The 21,103-nt window shown below is 40.5% G+C and overlaps 2 protein-coding genes across 5 annotated transcripts in view; both read left to right on the forward strand.

Moving 5' to 3' along the window:
* Positions 1-223: 223 nt before the first annotated feature.
* On the forward strand, positions 224-16,859 carry mtfmt (mitochondrial methionyl-tRNA formyltransferase). 2 transcript variants are annotated; one of them, XM_084923889.1, is made up of 9 exons: positions 224-579; positions 4,346-4,543; positions 8,021-8,143; positions 8,220-8,322; positions 9,029-9,104; positions 9,187-9,278; positions 9,353-9,431; positions 11,089-11,162; positions 12,185-13,310. In XM_084923889.1, the coding sequence occupies exons 1-9, from the start codon at positions 365-367 to the stop codon at positions 12,353-12,355; spliced, it is 1,131 nt and encodes a 376-aa protein (XP_084780015.1). In that variant the 5' UTR covers positions 224-364; the 3' UTR covers positions 12,356-13,310. The 2 variants fall into 2 exon arrangements, with proteins under 2 accessions (XP_084780015.1, XP_084780007.1); XM_084923881.1 differs by lacking the exon at positions 12,185-13,310 and adding an exon at positions 13,317-16,859 and having other exon boundaries at positions 226-579.
* Positions 16,860-17,443: 584 nt separating this feature from the next.
* LOC146394301 (CUGBP Elav-like family member 1) overlaps positions 17,444-21,103 on the forward strand; it is a 66,080-nt gene continuing 62,420 nt past the window's right edge. Inside the window, exon 1 of one of the 3 annotated variants that reach the window (XM_084923901.1) lies at positions 17,444-17,832. The gene's annotated coding sequence lies outside the window, so the exon portion shown is untranslated. The remainder of the gene's footprint in view (positions 17,833-21,103) is intronic. The other 2 variants (XM_084923908.1, XM_084923918.1) reach the window with 2 other exon arrangements.

Below are 21,103 nucleotides of genomic sequence, written 5' to 3' on the forward strand. Positions count from 1 at the left end.
CATAACATTTTATGGACAAATTATGGCAAGTATTGATCATGTTGATGAGATGGAGGTCTCAGAAACTCATGTATCAAATATGATACAGAGGGCATTATAGGGCTAATTTGTTTGGGAGGATTTGAATATTTGTTTTTTTATTCTTTTGTGGACATTTCGGTCCGCACTCCACACCAGTTGGTGGCGGTAGTGCACCATTTTGCTGTTTGCCAACCGCCAATAAGCATTACAAAGAAGAAGAGGAGGCGGAGGAAGTAGAAGAAGAAGAAAAAAATATGGCGGCTTCCTGTGGGTCAAAACGACGACAAACTGAGGAAGTTTTTCATTGTGTGAACTGACACTTTGGGCCGACGCTGCTTTCAGTATGTGGACGAGCGCCAAGACAATAAGAGCTTCTGTGGAAACGCTGAAGCGCTGTCAGCGTTGCTGTATGGGGACAGTATGGAGGGGCGACACTGACCGCGGGCAGAGACAGCTATGTAGAGTCCTGTCATCGGCATCAAAACCCAAATGGAGGCTCCTGTTTTTTGGCACTGATCACTTCGCTGTGGAATCTCTCAAACTTCTCACATCCTGCAGGTGCGTGTCCCACACAAGCCGCTTACAGGCGTGCACACAGGGTGGCTTACTGGGCTTAAGCCCGGGTTGTTTTGTCAGAAGCCCGGGGTCTTTTGGAGTGTAATTTGTTTCATAGTTAGATGCCTGGCTGACAACTGTATAAAACAAAAACTACACACAATATTCGAAGCACATAGCGCACACTGTGGGAATTTATGACTGTGCGTAAATCCCCCCTAATATTGGTATGATCCGAGCTCAGCGACTGAGCGAGGGGCCGGGGGGAGCTGCTGCCTGTTGGAGAAACGGAGCCAGGCAGCCAGAGGAGAGCTGAAGTTTGACCAGGTACCAAAGCAAATCATTCGTACTGTACAAATAATGTAAATATGACGGTGTATCACGAAAGATTGATATCAAACTGATCACTTGACCCATATTACGTTACTTGCTCTTCAAGTGAATCAACAAATGGTGAAATGAAAAGCCGAACAACAACAAAGCTGTTTCTTTAGAGAGTCTTAGCTTACATGTGTGTTTATTTCATATTTTCAGTTGTTTCCCTCCACGGCTAAATAAATCGGTTTCAGTAATGCACTGATATACAAGAATGGACATAAGGGGCTTCTTTCAAAGAAAAAACTCTGGTAGATGTTATTTTATATATTATGCTTTGTATGTTGTTCAGTATTTTTCTATGCAAAACAAGAGGAATTTCAATACACAGCAGTATATTCACAGTTTAAACCAGATATTTACACTTTATGGAAAACACAAGAACATTTTTTTTACTGTACAACATCAATTTAGAGTAAACTTGTTTTGTTTTGGATAAATAAATATTGAAATATCTTTTGAATGAGTTAAATGTCAGAATAAAGAGAGACAGAGCTTCTATTTTTATCACTTTCATCAAATTTAGGAGCACATGTACACTAAGTTTATTGTTAATTAATAAGAAACTCCAGACGATTCCATTCTGAGCTGAAGAAGCTTCTGATTGGTTCGTAGAGTCCATGTGAGTAAATTGGTGGCACAGCTGTGGATGCATATAAGGCAAAACACAGAGCCTGTTTCTGTGACATGGGAACATCAAGAGATGTCAACCAAAACACCAGAAAAAGAATCGTGGAGCTCCATAAGTGTGGCTCAGTTTGAATACAGTTTGGTGCCATTTACAATTAAGAAATACAGACAGTTTATCTCTTTACTCTGAAAGTTAACAAATGTGTTTTTTATATTTATTAATCTAAAAAAAAATAAACATTTAGTCTGATTTGATGTTACAATTAAAAAAAAGTGTTTGTTTTTATCTGAAGAGTTTGTAAATATCTGGTTTCCACTGAAAATATATATATCTGTATGTGCAATTCCAGTGTCCTATGTACATTTAAACATTTTAGATAGGGCAGGGCTGCAACTATTCATTGAGTATTTACAATAATTCTATTATAAAAAACTCTGGACACATATTCTTTGCTTCGCTTAATGCACGGCTCTGTAAACAAGACATTGTCACCATGAAAACAAGACATTGCACACTTTTGCGACTAAAAACAGACCTGCAATAGAAACTTATTTAGGAGAAGTGTGTGAATAAAATCTACATGGGCGAGTAAAACTCTTACAAAACCCTGAAAGACAGAGTGAAGGTAATTTTTTATGCCTTCATATTTTATGTTGTTTGACTTTGATCTTAGACTGTACTTTAGTGTATTTATATAATTTTGCATTTAAGAAATGTTTGTCTTTACATACAGTCAGTGGGCTTGGTTATTTTTTGACAAATAGAACAAAAAACATTCCACTTTCTAAAATGGAAACTAATGAGCACTTGAAAGATCTTTATTTTTTTTAGTGGAGAGTTGAAGCCTTGTGAAAGACTCACCCTGCTTCCTTTCTCTGGAAAGCACCTGCACCCTCTGCTGCAGTCCAAGCCGTCACATGGCTCATCAAACTTGCCACCCTGAAGAAATAAGAAGGTGACAAATTAGAAAGAAATTCTGGGAAATGCATGAGATATGCGATAGCTGTTCCAGATCAAACTTTCAGGTGTTTATCCAAAGTGGGCGAGACATCCTCTCCCTCCTTTTAGTGGAACTGTGGGGTATAAAAGTATGACACTGAACACGCCGCTGCAAGAGCACCACTTCAAACACCTTGATAAAAATATGGCAACAATCAAACACAGACCGAGTAAACAACGCAATGAGTCACACCGACAATATTTGCTGCTGCTGCAGCCGCCAGAGACTGACAAATTTGATGTAATTTTAAAAGGGTCAAAAGTTGTTAAGGTGGATTTAGAGAAGTCAGAGGTGCTTATTGATGAAGTGAAGGAATTTTTCTATGTATTCTCCAAACACGTGTGCCATTGCGTTCTATATGGTGTTTATTATCCAGTTGCACTGTTGCACTTGTGACAAGTCCAAAACTGAACCAAGACTGCAGAACCAGTGATGGGGAAACCCTTCACCCTGCAGGACGCCATCATAATGTCATTGTGACCTGTTTGCTTTCTCAGCCAAAGGCGAGGCTTCATATTTGGCAAATAAGAGAGTCTGTCTTAGTGAATAAATGAAAGCTTTATGGATGAAAATAATCTAATCGTAATCCAACTTTGTTATTCGCTTAAATAACAAAACGTACCAATTGGCATGTTAAAGGCTTGGCTCATAAAGCTTCCTGAATTTACGCTGAATTTGGAGGATTCAAAGGTTCTCACAACATGAAATGCAAAGTGTGGTCAATGTTTTTAAAGAAGCGCGGCTCTGCATTTATCAGTTTTGCATGACTAATTATACTCCAGAACTAACAGCCCATCATAATCAGAGTGGACTGCTTTTTCAAAGCATGACAAGGACGCTGTGTGATACAGCTTCACACAACCTTTTTTTAATGGCCACCGAGCATTAAAGAAGGCCAGACTGAACTCTCTGTGACCTCAACCCTGAAAGTAACCCAACGTGACCGCAACTGTAATACAAACCAGCTTTAACCTCTTAAGCCCCAACGCCTAACCGATCTCCTGCCTTTTGCCCCCGTATCTGGGGGCGTTGGGGGTTAAGAGGTTAAACCAGCGTTCAAGTTACAATCTGAGATCTGATCTAATGTCAGCGTACAAATAAGCCTGAAACACTTTCAGTGAGAGAAACTTCCGATTCAACAGTTATTATTACTAGTATTGCGCCATGTGACGGCACGCTAGTGTTGTGCTGATTCTCGGGATTGAGGATAGGAGGAGTTTGCTGATTTTTTTTATAACATTTGTTGGGTATTTTTCATTATTATTATGATTATTTTTATCATGTGTATTAGGTAGTGATGGTATCAGTTGAAAGCTCACATGGTCAGGTTACGGAGAAGAACTATCGGGCATGCAACTAAAAGTGCTGTTCATGGTTATTTTTTCTCTTTTGAATATTTATCGATGCTCATTAATAAGACACAAGTACTAATTGATGGAATAGATTACTAAATGAATCGTTAGCTTGCAGGAAATAGATGAGGGCTTCATTGACACAGAACTGTTGTAGTTTAATTCCAGACTCCATGATCAGAAATCTCACTGCATACATTGTTCACAAACACAAAGCCGATAAAAGTGAGGGAATGAATACAATCAGTTTAATGCTCTATTTTCCACTTTGATTTCCTGGTAAAATAGAGCCTTTAGTATCTGGTATTGACTTTAAAACATATTTTTGTCCTAGAGAGTTGAATACACTGCTGAGGTGCTACAGTTTTCAGTTTGTGTTTTTTATTCTTAACCCTTCCTTTTGTGTTGTAGGGGCACCAGTGAAGGGATAGTGGAGACCCTTGAAGTTGTTACCTTGGCTGGTGATGTTCCAGTGAAGAGGTTTGCTCAAGAGAACCACCTTCCGCTACACAGTTGGCCCCCTGATGATGTGAATGGACGGTTTGATGTTGGTGTGGTCGTGTCTTTTGGCTGCCTACTTCCTGAGAGACTAATCAGCAAGTTTCCATAGTGAGCATTTATCGTTGATCAACTAATCGTTAAAACCTGGGGACTGGTGCCGTGCTGTGGTTTGGCTATGATCTCACTGTCTCTGAAATGTTGTGACAATGTCGTCAGTACCCAGGGCTGCCTCTTATAGCTCTCACCCCTGGGTCTTTCAAGGGTGGGTTAATTGTTGTAATCAGATTTTTCTTTTCTGTTTTAAGAATCAGTTTAACTGACTTTCTCTTGTATTTTGATTAGAGTGAAGATTTAAGATTGGATATTTTTTTGTTGTTTGTTTTTTAGAATAGCTGATCTGGATGAATGGTGTCATTAGAGTTTAAGAGAGTTTGAGTTTTAAGTCTCTCTAAGGCAGTCCTTCCCAAAGTGTGGGGCCCGCCCCCTGGGGGGGGGGCGCGCAGAGCCATTGCAGGGGGGGCGCAGTATGAAAGGGGGGGAGGCCACAACAACGCTTGGACACTGCTAGCACCGGGCGCCCACACAAACGCAAAGCAGGAGATGAAGCATGAAACCAACTTCATTCTAAGACAAAGACTAGAAAATATGGTGAAGCAAATCTGCCCTTTGGCTTCACCTGCACAAGTGCGGAGGTAGGTCTCCCTGCAGGATTGGTTTTCCCTGTCGGGAGCAGCGCTGGGTTCTTCAAATCACAGACAAACAGGATCCCACATTCTTGATTTTTAGTTCACAAACACTTCTCATAATGACTAACTACTCCTGACATTTTGGAGATGTTTGCTCTTTATACAGTAAAGTTACAGCGGGATACAAATAACATCAGGCTGATCCTGCCACGATTTGTTCCCTCGGTTCAAATCACAGACAAACAGGATCCCACAGCTGTTTATGTTTTTAAACCCATTTTGCACAGAGAGACATTTTTTGAAAAATGTATTGATGCAATGTTGAATATTATTACACAGGAAAAAACAACTACATGTAAAATAATCACACCGTGACGCCTCTGCCTTTGTAAATGGAGGAACAGTAACTGTGTGTAAAACCTGCAGACAGTCAGATTAACAGTATTGTGTCTCTATCTGCCATTCTGCAATTCATCTCATGTAAACAATAACGTGGCCACAGCGTGACGTGAATAAAGGCACATAGCTTTGACGTTGCGTGACCAACTCTGTATTCCTCGTCCACACGTAAACGCAAAAAAGGAGTTTAAAAAAATCTCAGTTTTCGGTGATTCGAGACGCCGTTTACGTGGACGAAACGGCTGCGTGTTCAAAAACACCCGTGTAGGTGCGGACGCAGCGTAAAAGAGTTAGTAGGTTATTTTATTACTACCTGTCATTTATTGCAGATTACTTGTATTTGCTTAATTGTTTACTAAATGTTTGAGGTGTGAAATAAACCGCAATGGAGCAAAATATGGGCGTGTGTGGTTGGAGGATGTGTTTGTGCGTGCGTGTGTGTGTGCACGCCGGGAGGGGGGGCGAATATTTTTCTTGTAAAACAAAGGGGGGCCCAGCAAAATAAGTTTGGGAACCACTGCTCTAAGGCATAGTCAAGCCCATAATTATTCATACCCCTGGCACATTTTGACTTAAAGTTACTTTTATTTAACAAGCGAGGTTTTTTTTGTTGTTTTTTCGTTTGTATTTGGACTGGAAATGACACAGGCGTCTCCCAAAAGATAACAACACGATGTACAAGAGGTATCATTGTGGGGGAAAAAAAATATTTCTCCGCTTTTATTTAGATTTGATCAAAAAGTGTCATGTCCAAAATGATTCATACCCTTCACAAACTGTCAGTCTCTGGGAAAATCCAAAAATTTATATCACCATTTCAAATAGTCCAAGCTGTTCTAAAGCATCCTAATGACCCTGATTAATTGGGAACATCTTTTTTAACCAAATCAACAGGCGAAATTCAATTCAATTTTATTTATACAGCGCCAAATCACAACAACAGTCGCCTCAAGGTGCTTTATATTGTGAGGTAGACCCTACAATAATACATACAGAGGAAAAGAAACCTCAACAATCATATGACCCCCCTATGAGAAAGCACTTTGGTGACAGTGGGAAGTAAAAACTCCCTTTCAACAGGAAGTTAAAGGGGTTAGGGTCGCAGCCTATCTGCTGCGACCGGTTGGGGTGAAAGCTTACAGCACCTGGTATTCCCAGGCGGTCTCCCATCCAAGTACTAACCAAGCTCAACCCTGTCTAGCTTCCGAGATCAGACGAGATCGGGTGTGCAGCAGCTCTCTGCAGTTGCTTGTGGACAGTCATGGCTAAGACAAAGAAGCTCAGTGAGGACCTCCGGCTGTGCATTGTGGCTGCTCACAAGGAAAGGGATACAAGGCCCTATCTAAATATTTTCAAGTTCTAGTGGCTACAGTATAAAGTGTTATTAAAAAATACAAGATGGCCACACCTGTGCTGGCCAGATAAGATAGTGAAAGAGGTGAAAAAGAATCCAAGGTCCACCACTAAGGCCATCCTGGGGAATCTGGGCTCTGTTGGTGGCAGACAGTCCAACGCATACTGCACACTGTTGGGTTCCACGGATGCAGACTGAGGAGGACGCCAATTCTCCAGAATTGCAAATGCTCATCTGGAGAAGGAAGAAGATTTCTGGTCTTCTGTGTTATGGTCAAATGAATCAAAAATTGAATTGTTTGATCACAATGATGTTTCCTTCATTAGGTGTTTAAAAAAAAAAAGGAAAAAAAGGGAGAAGCCTTCAACCTTGAACACCATCCCCTCCTGTCAAACATGGTGGTGGGAACCTAATGTTTTGGGGATGTTTTTCAGCCAATGGACCAGGGAGTGTAATCACAGTGAACGGCACCATGAAAAAAAGAGCAACACATGAAGATTCTTCACGACAACATCAGGCAGTCTGCAGAGAAACTTGGCCTTGGGCACCGGCGAACATTTCAGCACGACAACGACCCAAAACACAGCAAAAGTGGTGAAGAAATGGTTGGCAGACAAAAACATTAACATTTTGCAGCGGCCCAGCCAGAGTCCTGACTTGAATTAAGAATCTGTGGAGGGAGCTAAAGGGTCTTAGACCCTCCAGCCTGAAAGAGCTGGAGCTCATTGCTAAAGATGGGTGAAAATACCTGTGGAGACGTGCAAAAAAAGCTGGTCTGCAATTATAGGAAGCTTTTGATTGATGTAATAGCCAATACAGGCTTTTCTATTGATTATTGAGAATGGTATGAATAATTCTGAACGTAACACTTTTTGCTCAAATCTAAATAAAAGCTGAGATTTTTTCCCCCACAACGATACCTCTTGTGCAACGTCTTATCTTTTGGGAGACGCCCATGTCATTTCCGGTCAGAAAAAGCCAACTCGCTGGTTAAATAAAGGTAACTTTAAGTCAAAATGTGCAGGGGTATGAATAATTATGGGCTTGACTGTGCTCTAAGGAGCACTGAAGCTGTTCTACACAAGGCATGAAATCAGAACCTGTATATAAATTGTCCACAGAAACAGACATTGCATTCTCTTTCAGTGGGATTTTGAATGTTCACCCTAGCCTGCTGCCAAGGTGGCGCGGTCCAGCTCCTATCTTCCACACCATCTTGCATGGTGACAGTGTGACAGGAGTCTCCATCATCCAGATCCGACCTCACAGGTAAACAGCAGATAAATGTCTGAGTATTTTCTTTTTCCTGATAACAACCATAACAGAGCTCAATATCACCCTGCAGGTTTGATGTGGGGCCTATTCTCAACCAGCAATTCTGTCAGGTCCCTGAGAATTGTACTGCTGATGAGCTGGGAGGTACTCTAGCCACAATGGGAGCACATCTCGTGAGTTGATAGAACATGCAACGTACAACTCCAGTTCCATAAAAGTTGGGATGTTATGTAAAATGTAAATAAAAGTAGTGATCCGAAAGTCTCATAAACCCAGTCTATTTACAATAGAACGTGAAAATCTATTAAATGTTTACATTGAGAAAGGACAATATGAGCTCATTTTGAATTTTATGGCAGCAACATCTCAATACCAAATGTTCTCAGCTGGTGAAAGGACTGCAGGCAGGCCAGTTCAGCAACAGGAGTCTTCTATTTCAAAACCCTATATACGCCTTTCAGCATTGTTAGAGCATTTCCAGATGTGCAAGCTGCCAGCTCCATAGGCACTAATGCACCCCCATAACATCAGAGATGCAGGGTTTTGAACTGATAACAAGCAAACCTTGGTAAAGATTATTGAACCTCTGCCCCAGCTTTACTTCAGAGAAACACTGCCTCCTTAAGATACTCCTTTTAAACCCATTCGTTGTAATTATCTGTTGTCAGTTAAACTGATTAGATCAGGGGTCTCGAACTCCAGTCCTCGAGGGCCTGAAACTTTTCCATGTGTCGCTGTTTTGAGATTAGCAAATGAATTACATTTTTTTTACTAACATTCCCACAATGTCAGCATTTTCAGAACTGTTGCAGAACATGGTTATTTTTTTACCTTTTACCAGCAGGACTGTAACATGATTGCTTGTGCGTGCTTTTGCAGCTGATTAACACATTGATGTCACTGTCTGAGAGAATGGAAAATCAAAGGGAACAAGGACAAACTGGTGCAACATTTGGTGCGTAACCCTGAGCTGGATACATATAGTTGTCTGAATGAAAAACTGGTCTTCTAACTTTCAACATGATTTCCTCCAACAGCCCCAAAAATCAAGATGTCCATGAGCTGGATTGTGTGGGAGGAACAGACTTGTGACCAGATTGACCGTCTATATCGTGCAGTCGGGTCCCGGGTAAGGCTCATTGCATAACTAAGTCATGCCAAACTCTCTTGGAGATCTCAACAATGACCCCTCTCTTACATCAGATACCTTTGAGGACTATGTGGATGGGCAGAACAATAAAACTTCTGGATTTTGCTGGAAAATGTCTTGTGTCATTATCAGGTAAAGTGATTAACCAAACCGGTAACACAATAAACAGACCGTATGAGTGTTTGTGACGTTGGTGGAGTTTTAAATGAATGTCTTGGCCAGATTCTATGCATAAAGTGCCCAAATATTTCTCCTTGAGCTGGGATCTTTTGGTGTGAACAAGAAGCTAGCCAACAGAGGCACAGGTCATGTGACTCAAAGTTAAGGGTAGTTCAACAGCTTCTAAAAGATGCAAACCAGTGAAAATATGAGGATAGGACTCTCTCATTAAATCACAGCTGCCTTGACAGCCTCTATTTTTAGAAAAGCCTTGAGTTGATCCAGAACACTGTAATAAGAGCACTAACCTGGACTTGAGAGGATATTTTTCCCATATCAGCTTCTTTTCCTTGGCTAAAATTCAGAATCACATTCAAAATCCTCCTCACAGTCAAGGTCTTAAGTAACAAGGCCTGATCTTTTTTTGAAGACCTCATAGTGCCATATCACCACAATAGTTCCTCTGATACTGCTGGTTTACCTGTGGCTCCTAGAGTATTTAAAAACAGTATGGGAGGCAGAGCCTTCAGCTTTTAGGCCCCTCTCCTGTGGAACCAGCTCCCAGGTTGGATTCGGGAAACAGTCACCCTTGCTGCTTTTAAGATTAGGCTTAGAATTTTCCCTTTTGATACAGCATATAGTTAGGGCTGCATCAGGTTACCATGAATCCTCCCTTAGTTAGGAAGCACTAGGTTTAGGTTCCTGGGAACTTCCCATGATGCACTGAGTGTTTCTTCTTCACTCACTATGTGTTTATACACCACTCTGCATTTAATCATTAGTCATTATTAATGTCTAGCTCTCCTGCACATTGGGATTTTGTCCTATCTTTCTCCTCACACCCCCAACCAGTCACAGCAGATGGCCGCCCCTCCCTGAGCCTGGTTCTTCCAGAGGTTTCTTTGTGTTAAAAGGTCTTTTTCTTCCCACTGTTGTCAACGGGGCTTGCTCATAGGGGGTCGACTGCTGCTGGAGATTCTTTCTAATATTGCAGAGTATTTACTTGACAATGTGCGATGAGGTGACTTTTGCAACTTAGTGCTATAAATAGAATGAAATCCAAACTGGATAACTAAAAATTACATTACTTCGTGATTAGTTGTGAGGTCTGTCATCAGCTAGAAGGAACGTGAGACTACTGCAAGCAAGAAATAGTAAATGGGAAAACTCGGATGATTTCAAGGCATTAATTGCAGCCAGTGTGATGACTAGTTTCTGGTCTCTGTGTCGGGGAAATTGGGCTTTCGGTATCAAGGACACTTTACATGCAGACCAGAAGTATCTAGGCTCAAACCACAAGCTTTCCAATTAGTGAACAATCCAGACGTACTAAAAGAAAACTTTTGTGGAGAAAGATGACAGTTTTTCAAAAAAAAGATCATCTCAGCCACAAAAATGAACATACATGATCATGTAAATTGTCTAGATAATGTCACTGCACCTGTGTTGTAGACCTTTGTTGTTAATAAGTAAACCTTTAAATAGAAATATTTGTAGAATCAGAGGTGGAAACCTCTAAGTGAGAGCTATGGAAGTTGTAATTTGACATAAATGTGCCCTACTGTATGGTATTCCAATATTGTATAACAATAACACTGTGCTGCCATTATCATTCACATGCTGTTTGCAGATCAAAGAAGGAACCCCATCCCTGGTTCAGTGAGCTTTCAGAAGGAGTCGAATACTCTAGCAGTCTGCTGCAAGGTTGGTCCAGCTGTTCCCTCTAGCACCCCTGACCTTCTTAACTGCATGCTTACCATAGCGTCTGCTCTTTTCCTTAGCTTTAGTAGTGAGGTGACAGGTGACTTTCACACAGTTGCCACCATTGCTAAGCAACATATCAAAGACATTGTATTTGTGCAAATTAATTGAATGGTGTGGTTAAATGTTCGTCCGTGTTGGAGATGTTTCTCCACGTTGTTGTGATCAGTATTGGAATCATTACTAAAAAATAATGTATTACACAAAAAACACTTTTCTTTAAAGTAATGCTGTACATTGATTCATTACTCCTAGAAGAAAGTCATTTGTTCTTAGTGTCAGCATGCAGTCTGTGCAGGTGCTTGCAAAGAGCTGAAGTTGTGTTAGCAGCAGAACGTGGTTGTTTCTGTGGGGTGGGGGTGCTTCTGCTTCATCCTGACATGCAATGACTACCTTTGTTTTCTTCGTGATGAGGAACAAGTCGTTCTTTGCACTCCACTCTGGCAGATGCTGCACCTCGTCCCTGACGACCATCTTGTCCCATTCAGTTATAAGGCCCACCAAGGTGGCTTCATCTGCACTAGTAACATCAGCTAGCTGTTGGCACATTTTGGGGATGGGTGCGGATGTTATTAGAAGGACCTTTACTCTTATTCACTGTCACATCTGATGAGAAAACTCTTAGTAGCATGGTCTCCAGAGGTGGAGAAGACTTTAGAGCAGACTCTTTGTTGAGGAGAAACATACTCTGTCAACATAAACTCACACATAGTGAGAGCAGTTTGATACCAGCATTCAGACTTTGGCAGTGTTGCATTTTTTCTTGTCACCTGACCAAAAGGAAGACTTTTTGTAAAATATCAGTCATAGAAGCACCGCACATTTAAATAGCTTTAGGATTATAGCACCATAGTTTCATCCACAAAGAAGCTGTCAGTGCATACAATCTCTACACCATGATGTTGTTTGAGCTATAAGGGTATGGGGTCTTCACACCCCCTTCTTTCCCTGTTTGTCGTTTGGAGCTGGGAGGAGGAGTTGGCTGCCTGGTCGGGGTCTGGGCTTTTCTCTGGGCAGTCTGTGTGCCACCCCAGAGCAAAGGGAAACATCTCCTGTGTCTGGGGGCGGATTGCCACTCTGGGGAGGATGGCACCTGGACCTTGGGGTATAGAGTATGTATTTATATATGTGTATGAGGGTGGGAATGCATGTTTGTGTCTGTGTGCCCGTTTGTCTATGTTTATGTGTCTGGTTGGGTCTTAGACTCTTCCTCTCTGGGAACATCTCGGGCCCCCACCTATCTCCCCCCACCACACTCCCTGCCGGTGGCTGATGACCTCACCTCTCGGTGCATTGTAGTTCTTGGTGTCTGGGGCTGGGTGCTCGGGTGTGTACTGTCTCACTCCTAGTGGCTGCTTGGCAGGTCCTGGTGCGGGTGGCTCGGTCGTGAGGGTGATGCTCTCCTCAGCTCTTTTCTAGGAGGGTGGCGCATCCGCCCTTTCGGTGGACCTCCTTGGACTCTTGTGTTCTGGGGGGCCTTTAGATGTCTGGGGCCTGGATATCCTCCATGCCTGCTTCATTTCCTGGAGGGGCAGGGCTATGGCTCCCCACAACTACTATCAGATATGGATAGTAGCATTCATGGAGAAACCTTTTGAATGCAGGCACGCTCACGCACACGGGTGTTCACAGACACACGCTATCTTCCTTGGCTGCTCCCTTTAAGCATATTGTGCTCGGTATCATTCAAAATGTATGATTTACAGTTACTTCTGCTTATCTAGGATGTTGCTGTGGTCTCCCTACTGTGTTGTTCTCTTTTTGCTTGTTTTCTTCTTTTCCCATCAGGTAATGTAGCAGACCTATTCGTGTCTTTTCTCTCGGTCCAGTATGGCACAGCTGTACTGGTCCACTTGGGAAAATAAATCTGTTGGGCATTTTTCTTGGCCCTCAGACAACAATTCTGATTGGTACAGTGCCGAGAAACAGACCAAAAAAATAATCAAAGAATGGTGAAAAAAGACCTTTATTGAAAAGTCTGTTTCAGATAAGCAAATGGTTAAACTTCCTGAAATGTTGCAGCAGTAGTACTGCTTTCTTTGTTTCACTTTGTTCTTTTGATTGTTGCCCTAAGTTTTATATTACTGTGTGTTCCAGGATGGCTGGGTGGGATTCAGATCAGTGCTCCTGAAAAAAAGACTCACTGCAGCTGATTTCTATAATGGCTACCTGCATCAGACACAGCAGAAGAATACGCCGCGTGAGACGGCTGAAGGACAGTTTTTCAGTAAAAAAGGAGGAATTGAGGTGCATCAAATGAGAAAAAACTCAAAGTTGTGACGCAACAATAATATTCTCACTTAAAGTAAACACAACACCATCTAATGAAATGTACTATTTTTAATGTGTTATACTTTTAAGGCATTTGCATTCATGCCAGTTATTTTTTGCTGTATTTATTCTATTGCAATAAATGATTGCAATGTTGATCAGCAGTTTCCAGGAACAATAATGAACTGATTTTTTTCCCTTTGAATATTTACCTTAAGGACTTTTCCCCCGTCTCTACCAGTGTTAATGGTTGGGCTGTAGATGTGATGGTGTTTGGTTGGTCTTTCAGTCTGGAATTGCCCTCCTCTTTGCTCCATACTGGAATCTCTCAGCAGCAGTTGTAGTGTATGATAAATTAAGACACCAAACACTGTGACGTTAACAGCCACACCATACATAAACTTGTCCAAATACAGCAGATTGACCAGTATTTATAGCTGCATCAGTTGTTTTCTGCTTTTCTTCAGAGAGCTTATATGACCTTGTTCTAGAAAAGTTGGGGTGCTGTTTAAATAAAAGCAAAATGCAATAGTTTGCAAATGTTGAACATTGTGAAAATGTTTACAATGTTCTGTTTTATTTTTGTGAAAATATTAGTTCAGACTCAAACTACATAAATTTCTTAAATACAGTTTTTAGCTATTAGAGAAAAAAGGTATTCATGGTACAGCAACATTGATAACTGTTCACATTTTTTTTCCTATCGATCCTTTAAAGTTGTTGCATAACTAAGAGAGGATTCGGGGTCACCTGATCCAATCCTAATTATATGCTTTATCAAAAAGTCAAGTTTTAAGCCTAATCTTAGAAGTATAGAGTCAAACTAGGAGCTGGTTCACAGAAAAGGAGCCTAAAAGCTGAAAACTCTTCTTCCCCTACTAATCATTTTTAGTCATTCAATGCTTTAATAATTAATAATCCAAGGAAGAAGTGTTTTACTGGTGAATGCTCAAGGTGGATAAACAAACATGTCCCTCCCTGAGCCTGGTTCTGCAGGTTTTTTCCTATGAACAGGGATTTTTTCCGTCCCATTGTTGCCAAGTGCTGACTCAAAGGGGTTGTTTAATTGTTGGGGTTTTCTCCATATTTTTGTACAGTTGTTACCTTACAATATAAAGCACCTTGAGGCAACTATTGTTGTGATTTGGTACTATATACACCGCATTCCAAATTATTATGCAAATGATATTTCTCTTGGATTTTCCTAAACAGTCGATGCAAGTAACAGAACAATTTTCGAGTCATCAGCTATTAGTTTTATTAGTATAATTTGAATGTTGCTGAACAACCCTCCCAATGAAAACATACTGTTTTTTAAAAATAAAAAAACTTAAAATGCACTGTTTCGAATTATTAGGCACAACAGAGTTCCAAAATATTTCATAGGTTGTAAAGAACTGAAAATGGTTATTTGTTGAATTTGCAGCATTAGGAGATCATATTTACTGAAATCAAAAGCTATTTCAATCAAAAAGATCTTAACAGGTCATGTTACGTATTAACATAGGACCTCTTATTTGATAGCAGTTTCACAATTCTTGCATCCATGTAACTTTTTGGAGAGTTATTGCTTGAATGTCTGCAGGATGTCAGAATAGCCTCCCAGAGCTGGTTTTTGGATGTGGACTACCGCCACCCTCCTTGGTCTTTTGCTTGAGAATGCTCAAAGGTTCTCAATCCGGTCTTTTAGTGATGACGTGATGAATCCTGCTTCCGGGCCCAAACTACCCTGCATTTAATAAGGCTTTTGTTTTTTGTTTTTTTAACATGTTTTAATGCTTTGTATCTGGTTCTATTTATTCTCAAAAAGCCCCTAAAAACAGTCAGTGATCACTGTCGCCCTCTCTCGGTTTTTATTACTGCTAATCATTTTAAAGCTCAGTTTTTAAAACCTTACGATGCAACTACAGCCCAGCCCATGCAGCAGTATATTGATGACTAACCTTGTATTGTGGATGGATTATCTCAGTTGTTCTCCTGACTGAAGTTTGGTCCATTTACAGCATCCTGCCATGCGATTGCATTTTTCCCTGACCATCCAGAATACTCACGGCAACTTTTATCGAGTGGATAGAAGTTAGCGTTCATCCTCCACCCTTCACTGTTAATATTATGCTAACGTAGCTGTGTTGCTAGCGATCACGTAGCACATCGTTATATATCAGCTAGCCAAACTAAAGTAACCCTACAAACGTCACTGCTGTTTACTTTCCTGTCTTCATTTATGTTGGAAGTGATAGCAGAGCTGTACGTCTTAATTTGTTTCAGAAATCTCTCAGTCAGGACAGGCTATATTATATTTAGATGGAAACTAGCGAGCTAACTCTTTGCTAACTTCTAACTACTTTAAGTTTAATAAATTCCGTTTTCATGGATGCCTGGATGTTTAACTTAATTGTTACACCTGGTAAAGCAGCCACACTGATCATTTTATTACAGATGAAAGAATTTAGATAGTTATTAACTCTCAGTAATGCCGCAGTGATCGATTGGCTTATGGACCTGCAGCGGAGTTTGGGCCCAGACACGGTTAATGACGTCAGACTTAAAGAGGTCAGGGGAGGTCGGGGGCCACACCATGAGTTTCTCTAATTTTATGCCGATTGCAGCCAATGATGCAGAGGTATTCCTTGCAGTATGAGATGGTGCATTGTCAGGCATGAAGATGATTTTGTTGCGGAAAGCATGGTTCTTTTATTTTGTACCATGGAAGAAAGTGGTCAGTCAGGATGTCCACATACTTTGCAGAGGTCACTTTCACACCTTCAGGGACCCTGAAGGGGCCGACCAGCTCTCTCCATGTGATTCCCGCCCAAAACATGACTCCACTACCTCTTTGCTGACTTCGCATCCTTGTTGGCACATGGTGGCCATCCACCACTCCATCCACATGGACAATATAGGGTTGCACGGCACTCATCAGTGAACAAGACTGATGAAAATTAGTCTTCATGTAGTTCAAGGCCCACTGCAGCCGTTTCTGCTTGTGAGCATGAACCTGTGTGTGCCGTGACTCAGCCACAAATCTCTTGACAGTACAATGATCACGCTTAAGTATTTGTGATATATCTAGGGTTTTCATTACTTGTCCAAGGCATTCAACTATTTCACTTTTTCAGCAGCAGAGAGATCCTTTTTCTTTTTCCAAAGATTTTCAGCTCAAGATATTGTTGCATTATTATTCTTTGTAAATAAACGTTTATTCTGAGAATCCTGTGTTTGCGTCCACCAGCTTCACTATCCTTGACAAATGAGGAAAATTTGAAAAAGCACCACAGGGATAATTCAGTATCTCGGTGCTGCCTCACTGGCTAAACAGGATGCTTGGCCTTTCTAAATGAAAATCCTTTGATTAAAAAATACCATAAACACACGTCTCTGACTAGCTTTTTTGTGAGCTACCTACATTTTGAACTTGACTAGTTTTTTGCAACTTTCATGAAGTTATTTTTAGCTTCTGGCATCCCTTCACATAAGCTGTTAAACGCTGTGGCTGTTGACAGCTCAAATGGCGACAGGTATGGCACACTCAAAATTAAAAAGAATTTATCTAGTAATATTATTATTATAATTGCTGTAACTAAATAATTTGCCATATATGGGATAAATAAAGTATTTGTTATTGTCATCTTCTTCACATCTTTATGATGTTTTTCCACAACTACAGTTAACAGGTGTTTCTAATTAGAAATATAGCCACTAACAACGAACAATTAATTTTTTAAGGATAACTTATATAAAGCTTTTTGATTTTAATATATTTAGATTTCACACCTTTTTAAAAAGTTAAACATGAATATCTGTTAACTTTATTATTTTTTTATTTTCAATGGGGAAAACAACAACAACAAACAAAACTGAACCACATTAAAGGCTTGCTGGAAAGTAGGAAACGATAGTCCCTTTCTATGGACCGTACCACGTTACACTTTGAACAAGGGAATTGTCACGTGCACTTTCACCATCGTTACGGAGAGAAAGGAAGAAGTAAGATCGCTTCTTTTCGTTTCAAGGAACGATTCTACATTAAGCCATTCAAATATAAAAGGAAGCAAATATCATGCTGATGTTGGTTCTGACCGGTTCCTTTAAACCTCTCCACCCCCTTTACAGCTGTCGAATGGAAATGGTTCAGCATAAGGAGACTGCCATTTTACACAGTGACTTCTAGTTAAATCTATGAAGTGACAGACCACAAGTTATCCACACGTGTTGTGGTCAGTTTGTTTTCCGAGCGGTGCAATATTTTTAAACGTCACACTGTTACATAATAAGCAAATATCCAAAACACGATTTCGTCTGTTAAGCACAAATCCAACTAACAGTGAAGTAAAGAACCCGGGTAAGTAGTTGAGCATTTCAAGTTAACTGTTGTCGCTAGCGTTAATGACACAGACAACTCACGAAGAGGCAGCTGCTGGGCTTGGAGCACTAGTTTGATGGCCCGGCAAAAATATTGTTTAAATCAAGTCATGACGAGTTTGGGTTGGTTCGCGTAAGTGAGCTGTGCTTACAGTATCATTTGGTAGTAGCGATACGAATCATTAACTCATTTGAAAGGTTTGTGAATATGTGCACATAAATATGTCCAATATAAATGTATGTATTGTACAAAATACACATGCATGTGACGTCACCGAAAGCGGAAGTCACCCCTGCCACCTCTCTCGCAGTAATAGTGGACTTTATTTAAGTCTGATCTGTTAAACTGTTAAGCTTCTCTGCACCAGGCAACAAGACCGCCTCCCAGCTTTAATAGCAAGTTCGAGTTTAGAAGATATATAGCCAAGAGGTCTGAGCTAAATCTTCGATCTTCTGGAGTGTATCACTTCCTGTATTAGTGTAAAGCAGAGAATCATAGCATGCTGCTAACATGGATGCTACTTGTACTGCAGTGAACAGCCAGCACCAAAACATATTTTGGACAGCTAAAGTCAGCAGTTTATCTTCAGGCTGTTTTTCAGGGTTCAGTCTTCTGTGGGTCAGCTCATTGGATTAAAGTTAATATAGTAATGGAGAGAAAACTGTATAATTCTGAATTATACTAATGCATGAAGCATTCACACAGCAACCTGAGGTAACTGATTGTTGCTGAGGTAAAGTTGTTTGTTTTTGTCAGAGAAGTCTGGAATTAACATCTCCAGTAAAATAAAAAATGCTGTGTGACAGCAAGTAAAGTGATGAATGTACTCTTAATATAACCAAAATAACAGTTTACTATCTTGATAATCAATCATCCAAGTAAGGAAATCACAAAAAGTTGATACTGTTCATTTGGAGGTAGCGTTTTCAGCAGGAGAAACGTTTTGTCACTCGTCCGAGTGCCTTCTTCAGTCTCGGCTGACTGCAGATTTCCCCAACCTGACCACTGATCAGTGGCCATGAGTAAGATTCACAGAGTTTGCAATAAGCTACCCCTAGGCCAACTCCTCAATCTAGAGATGGTCTTTCTCTTTTCACGTAAATGGCCTCTTTGACTCCCCAATCAAACCAGCGTTCCTCCCTGTCCAGGATGTGTACATCCTAACCCTTTAAAGAGTGGCCACTGGCCTGAAAGTGTAGACTGCTGTGTAGAGCAGGGCGATATGACCAAAAATATTTATCACAATATACATTTGAAAATTTGCTATAACGATATAACTGACGATATAATTGAGACTAGACAAAATACTTTACAACTCCACAATTTTATTAGTGCAAAATAAACCATCAATGTATTTTCACTTAAACAAGCAGCTGTTTTTTGCATTAAAGTTATATAAAAATGTAATAGTGCAAATGCAAATTCCTTGCTGACAGTTTAACCTAAAGGCATTTCCAGTGGACATTGCACCACTTGATGGGTTGTCGGAGCATTACGTCTATCGTAGGGAGGAGCCTCGCGGAGTGATACGTACTGTGCTTCAACATAATATTACCGTATTGTGTGTGTATAACCTCTTTTTAAGTTTTGTGGCTATTATATACTAGGGCTGTTCGATATAACCATATATATCGGATGACGATATAAAAACGTCTATCGTTTCATTTTACGCTATCGTTTGTTTCGTGGTGTTGCAAAATAAACTGTTTACGGCAATATTTTTTCATCATTTTGATGGTCACTGTAGTGGCTGTATGAATTTCCTAAAGTTCTCTCTTTCTCTTATATTTAATACAACCACACTACAGACGGACAAGCGCCTGTTTTTATGCGTTGTCGTTAGCAACAACGACGGTAACACCATCGCATGTCCGCTGAACATAAACCTTTCACAATAAAGCTCAAGATCCTGTTGAGACTTTTCAAAATAAACTGAATCACTCTCACGAGATTCACAGAATTTACAGAAAATGTTGCATTTTTGTGATTTATATCGTTATCGGGATGATAGAATTCTTATATTGGGATATGAGATTTTGGTCATATTGCACAGCCCTATTATATACTGTTATGCTGACAATATGTCGGCCGATGTCCACTGGAAATGCCTTTAGGTTAAACTGCCAGCAAAGAATTTGCATTTGCACTATTACATCTTTATATAACTTTAATGCAAAAAACAGCTGCTTTTTTAAGTGAAAATACATTGATGGGTTTTTTTCACTAATAAAGTTGAGGAGTTGTAAAGTATTTTGTCTTGTGTCAATTATATCGTCAGTTATATCGTTATCGCAAATTTTCAAATGTATATCGTGATAAATATTTTTGGTCATATCGCCCTGCTCTACTCCCTACGATCGACGTAATGCTCCGACAACCCATCAAATGGTGCGGGTTTGTAGCTTAGCAAAGTCGTACTAAAACATCAGTCAGTAAACACAACCAGAGTTCATACATAAGGCTCACGGGATTATAAGGGGCTCTGTCGACTTTCAGAAAAATCAAAGGATTGATTTTAAGTGTGCCGTATTTTCCAAACAACACGGTAATAACGACGCCCGCTAGCATGCGCTACCAAAAATAGTGCTTTGTTGTGTATCTGACGGACGAAAGCTAAACCAGTTCCACCACTGAAGCTGCAGCATTTTTACAAACCAGTTCTGGTTCATCCGTTTCATTCAACGATCTGCTTTCGCCCTTCTCATTCTGCGTCACCGGCACGCATTTTCCGCCATGTGCGTATGAAAACAAAGGCACTGCTCATGCGTGTTTTACCCATATTCTATCTCAATATTTCATTTTCTTATCGTTGCCCAACATTACACCGGTATTACCATGAACGGTATGATATGGCCCAGCCCTACCCTATTGTCCTTCTGGGTGTTTTTCTTGCTGTCATCGGCTTGACTTTGTATCTCAAATTATTCAAATGTTTCACCTTCCTAAGGAACATTATGAAGGTGCTAAGAAAAAAAGGCAAAGATGTGGTTGTCGGTGGCCTAACCAACTTCAACTTCATTTGTATAGTACATTTAAAACAACTATTGCTGACCAAAGTGCTTTACAGGTTCAGCAAGTGAAAACAGTGTTAAGGGACAATAGAAATAATGACAAGACAGATGTGGAGCACTAGTAGTGATTCAGGGCCTGACAATGCAAGCGCGTCAGCAGCATTTGCAGCTGATAATTAGCTGTAACTCAATGGCCTAGGCATTTTTAAACAAGAACATTTCCCTGGGAACTACTAGAC

Source organism: Perissodus microlepis, chromosome 1 (genome assembly GCF_051167445.1).
Source record: "Perissodus microlepis isolate ML-2025 ecotype Zambia chromosome 1, ASM5116744v1, whole genome shotgun sequence".
In the NCBI taxonomy this organism is placed as follows: domain Eukaryota; kingdom Metazoa; phylum Chordata; class Actinopteri; order Cichliformes; family Cichlidae; genus Perissodus; species Perissodus microlepis.

What these genes read in the sequence shown, in the direction of transcription:
- mtfmt (XM_084923881.1), top strand. Translation starts at nt 365, where the DNA reads ATGTGGACGAGCGCCAAGACAATAAGAGCTTCTGTGGAAACGCTGAAG. An exon ending in AAACTTCTCACATCCTGCAG is followed by an intron (nt 580 to 4,345) that starts GTGCGTGTCCCA and finishes TTTGTGTTGTAG; the next exon opens with GGGCACCAGTGAAGGGATAG. An exon ending in ATGTCTTGTGTCATTATCAG is followed by an intron (nt 9,432 to 11,088) that starts GTAAAGTGATTA and finishes TGCTGTTTGCAG; the next exon opens with ATCAAAGAAGGAACCCCATC.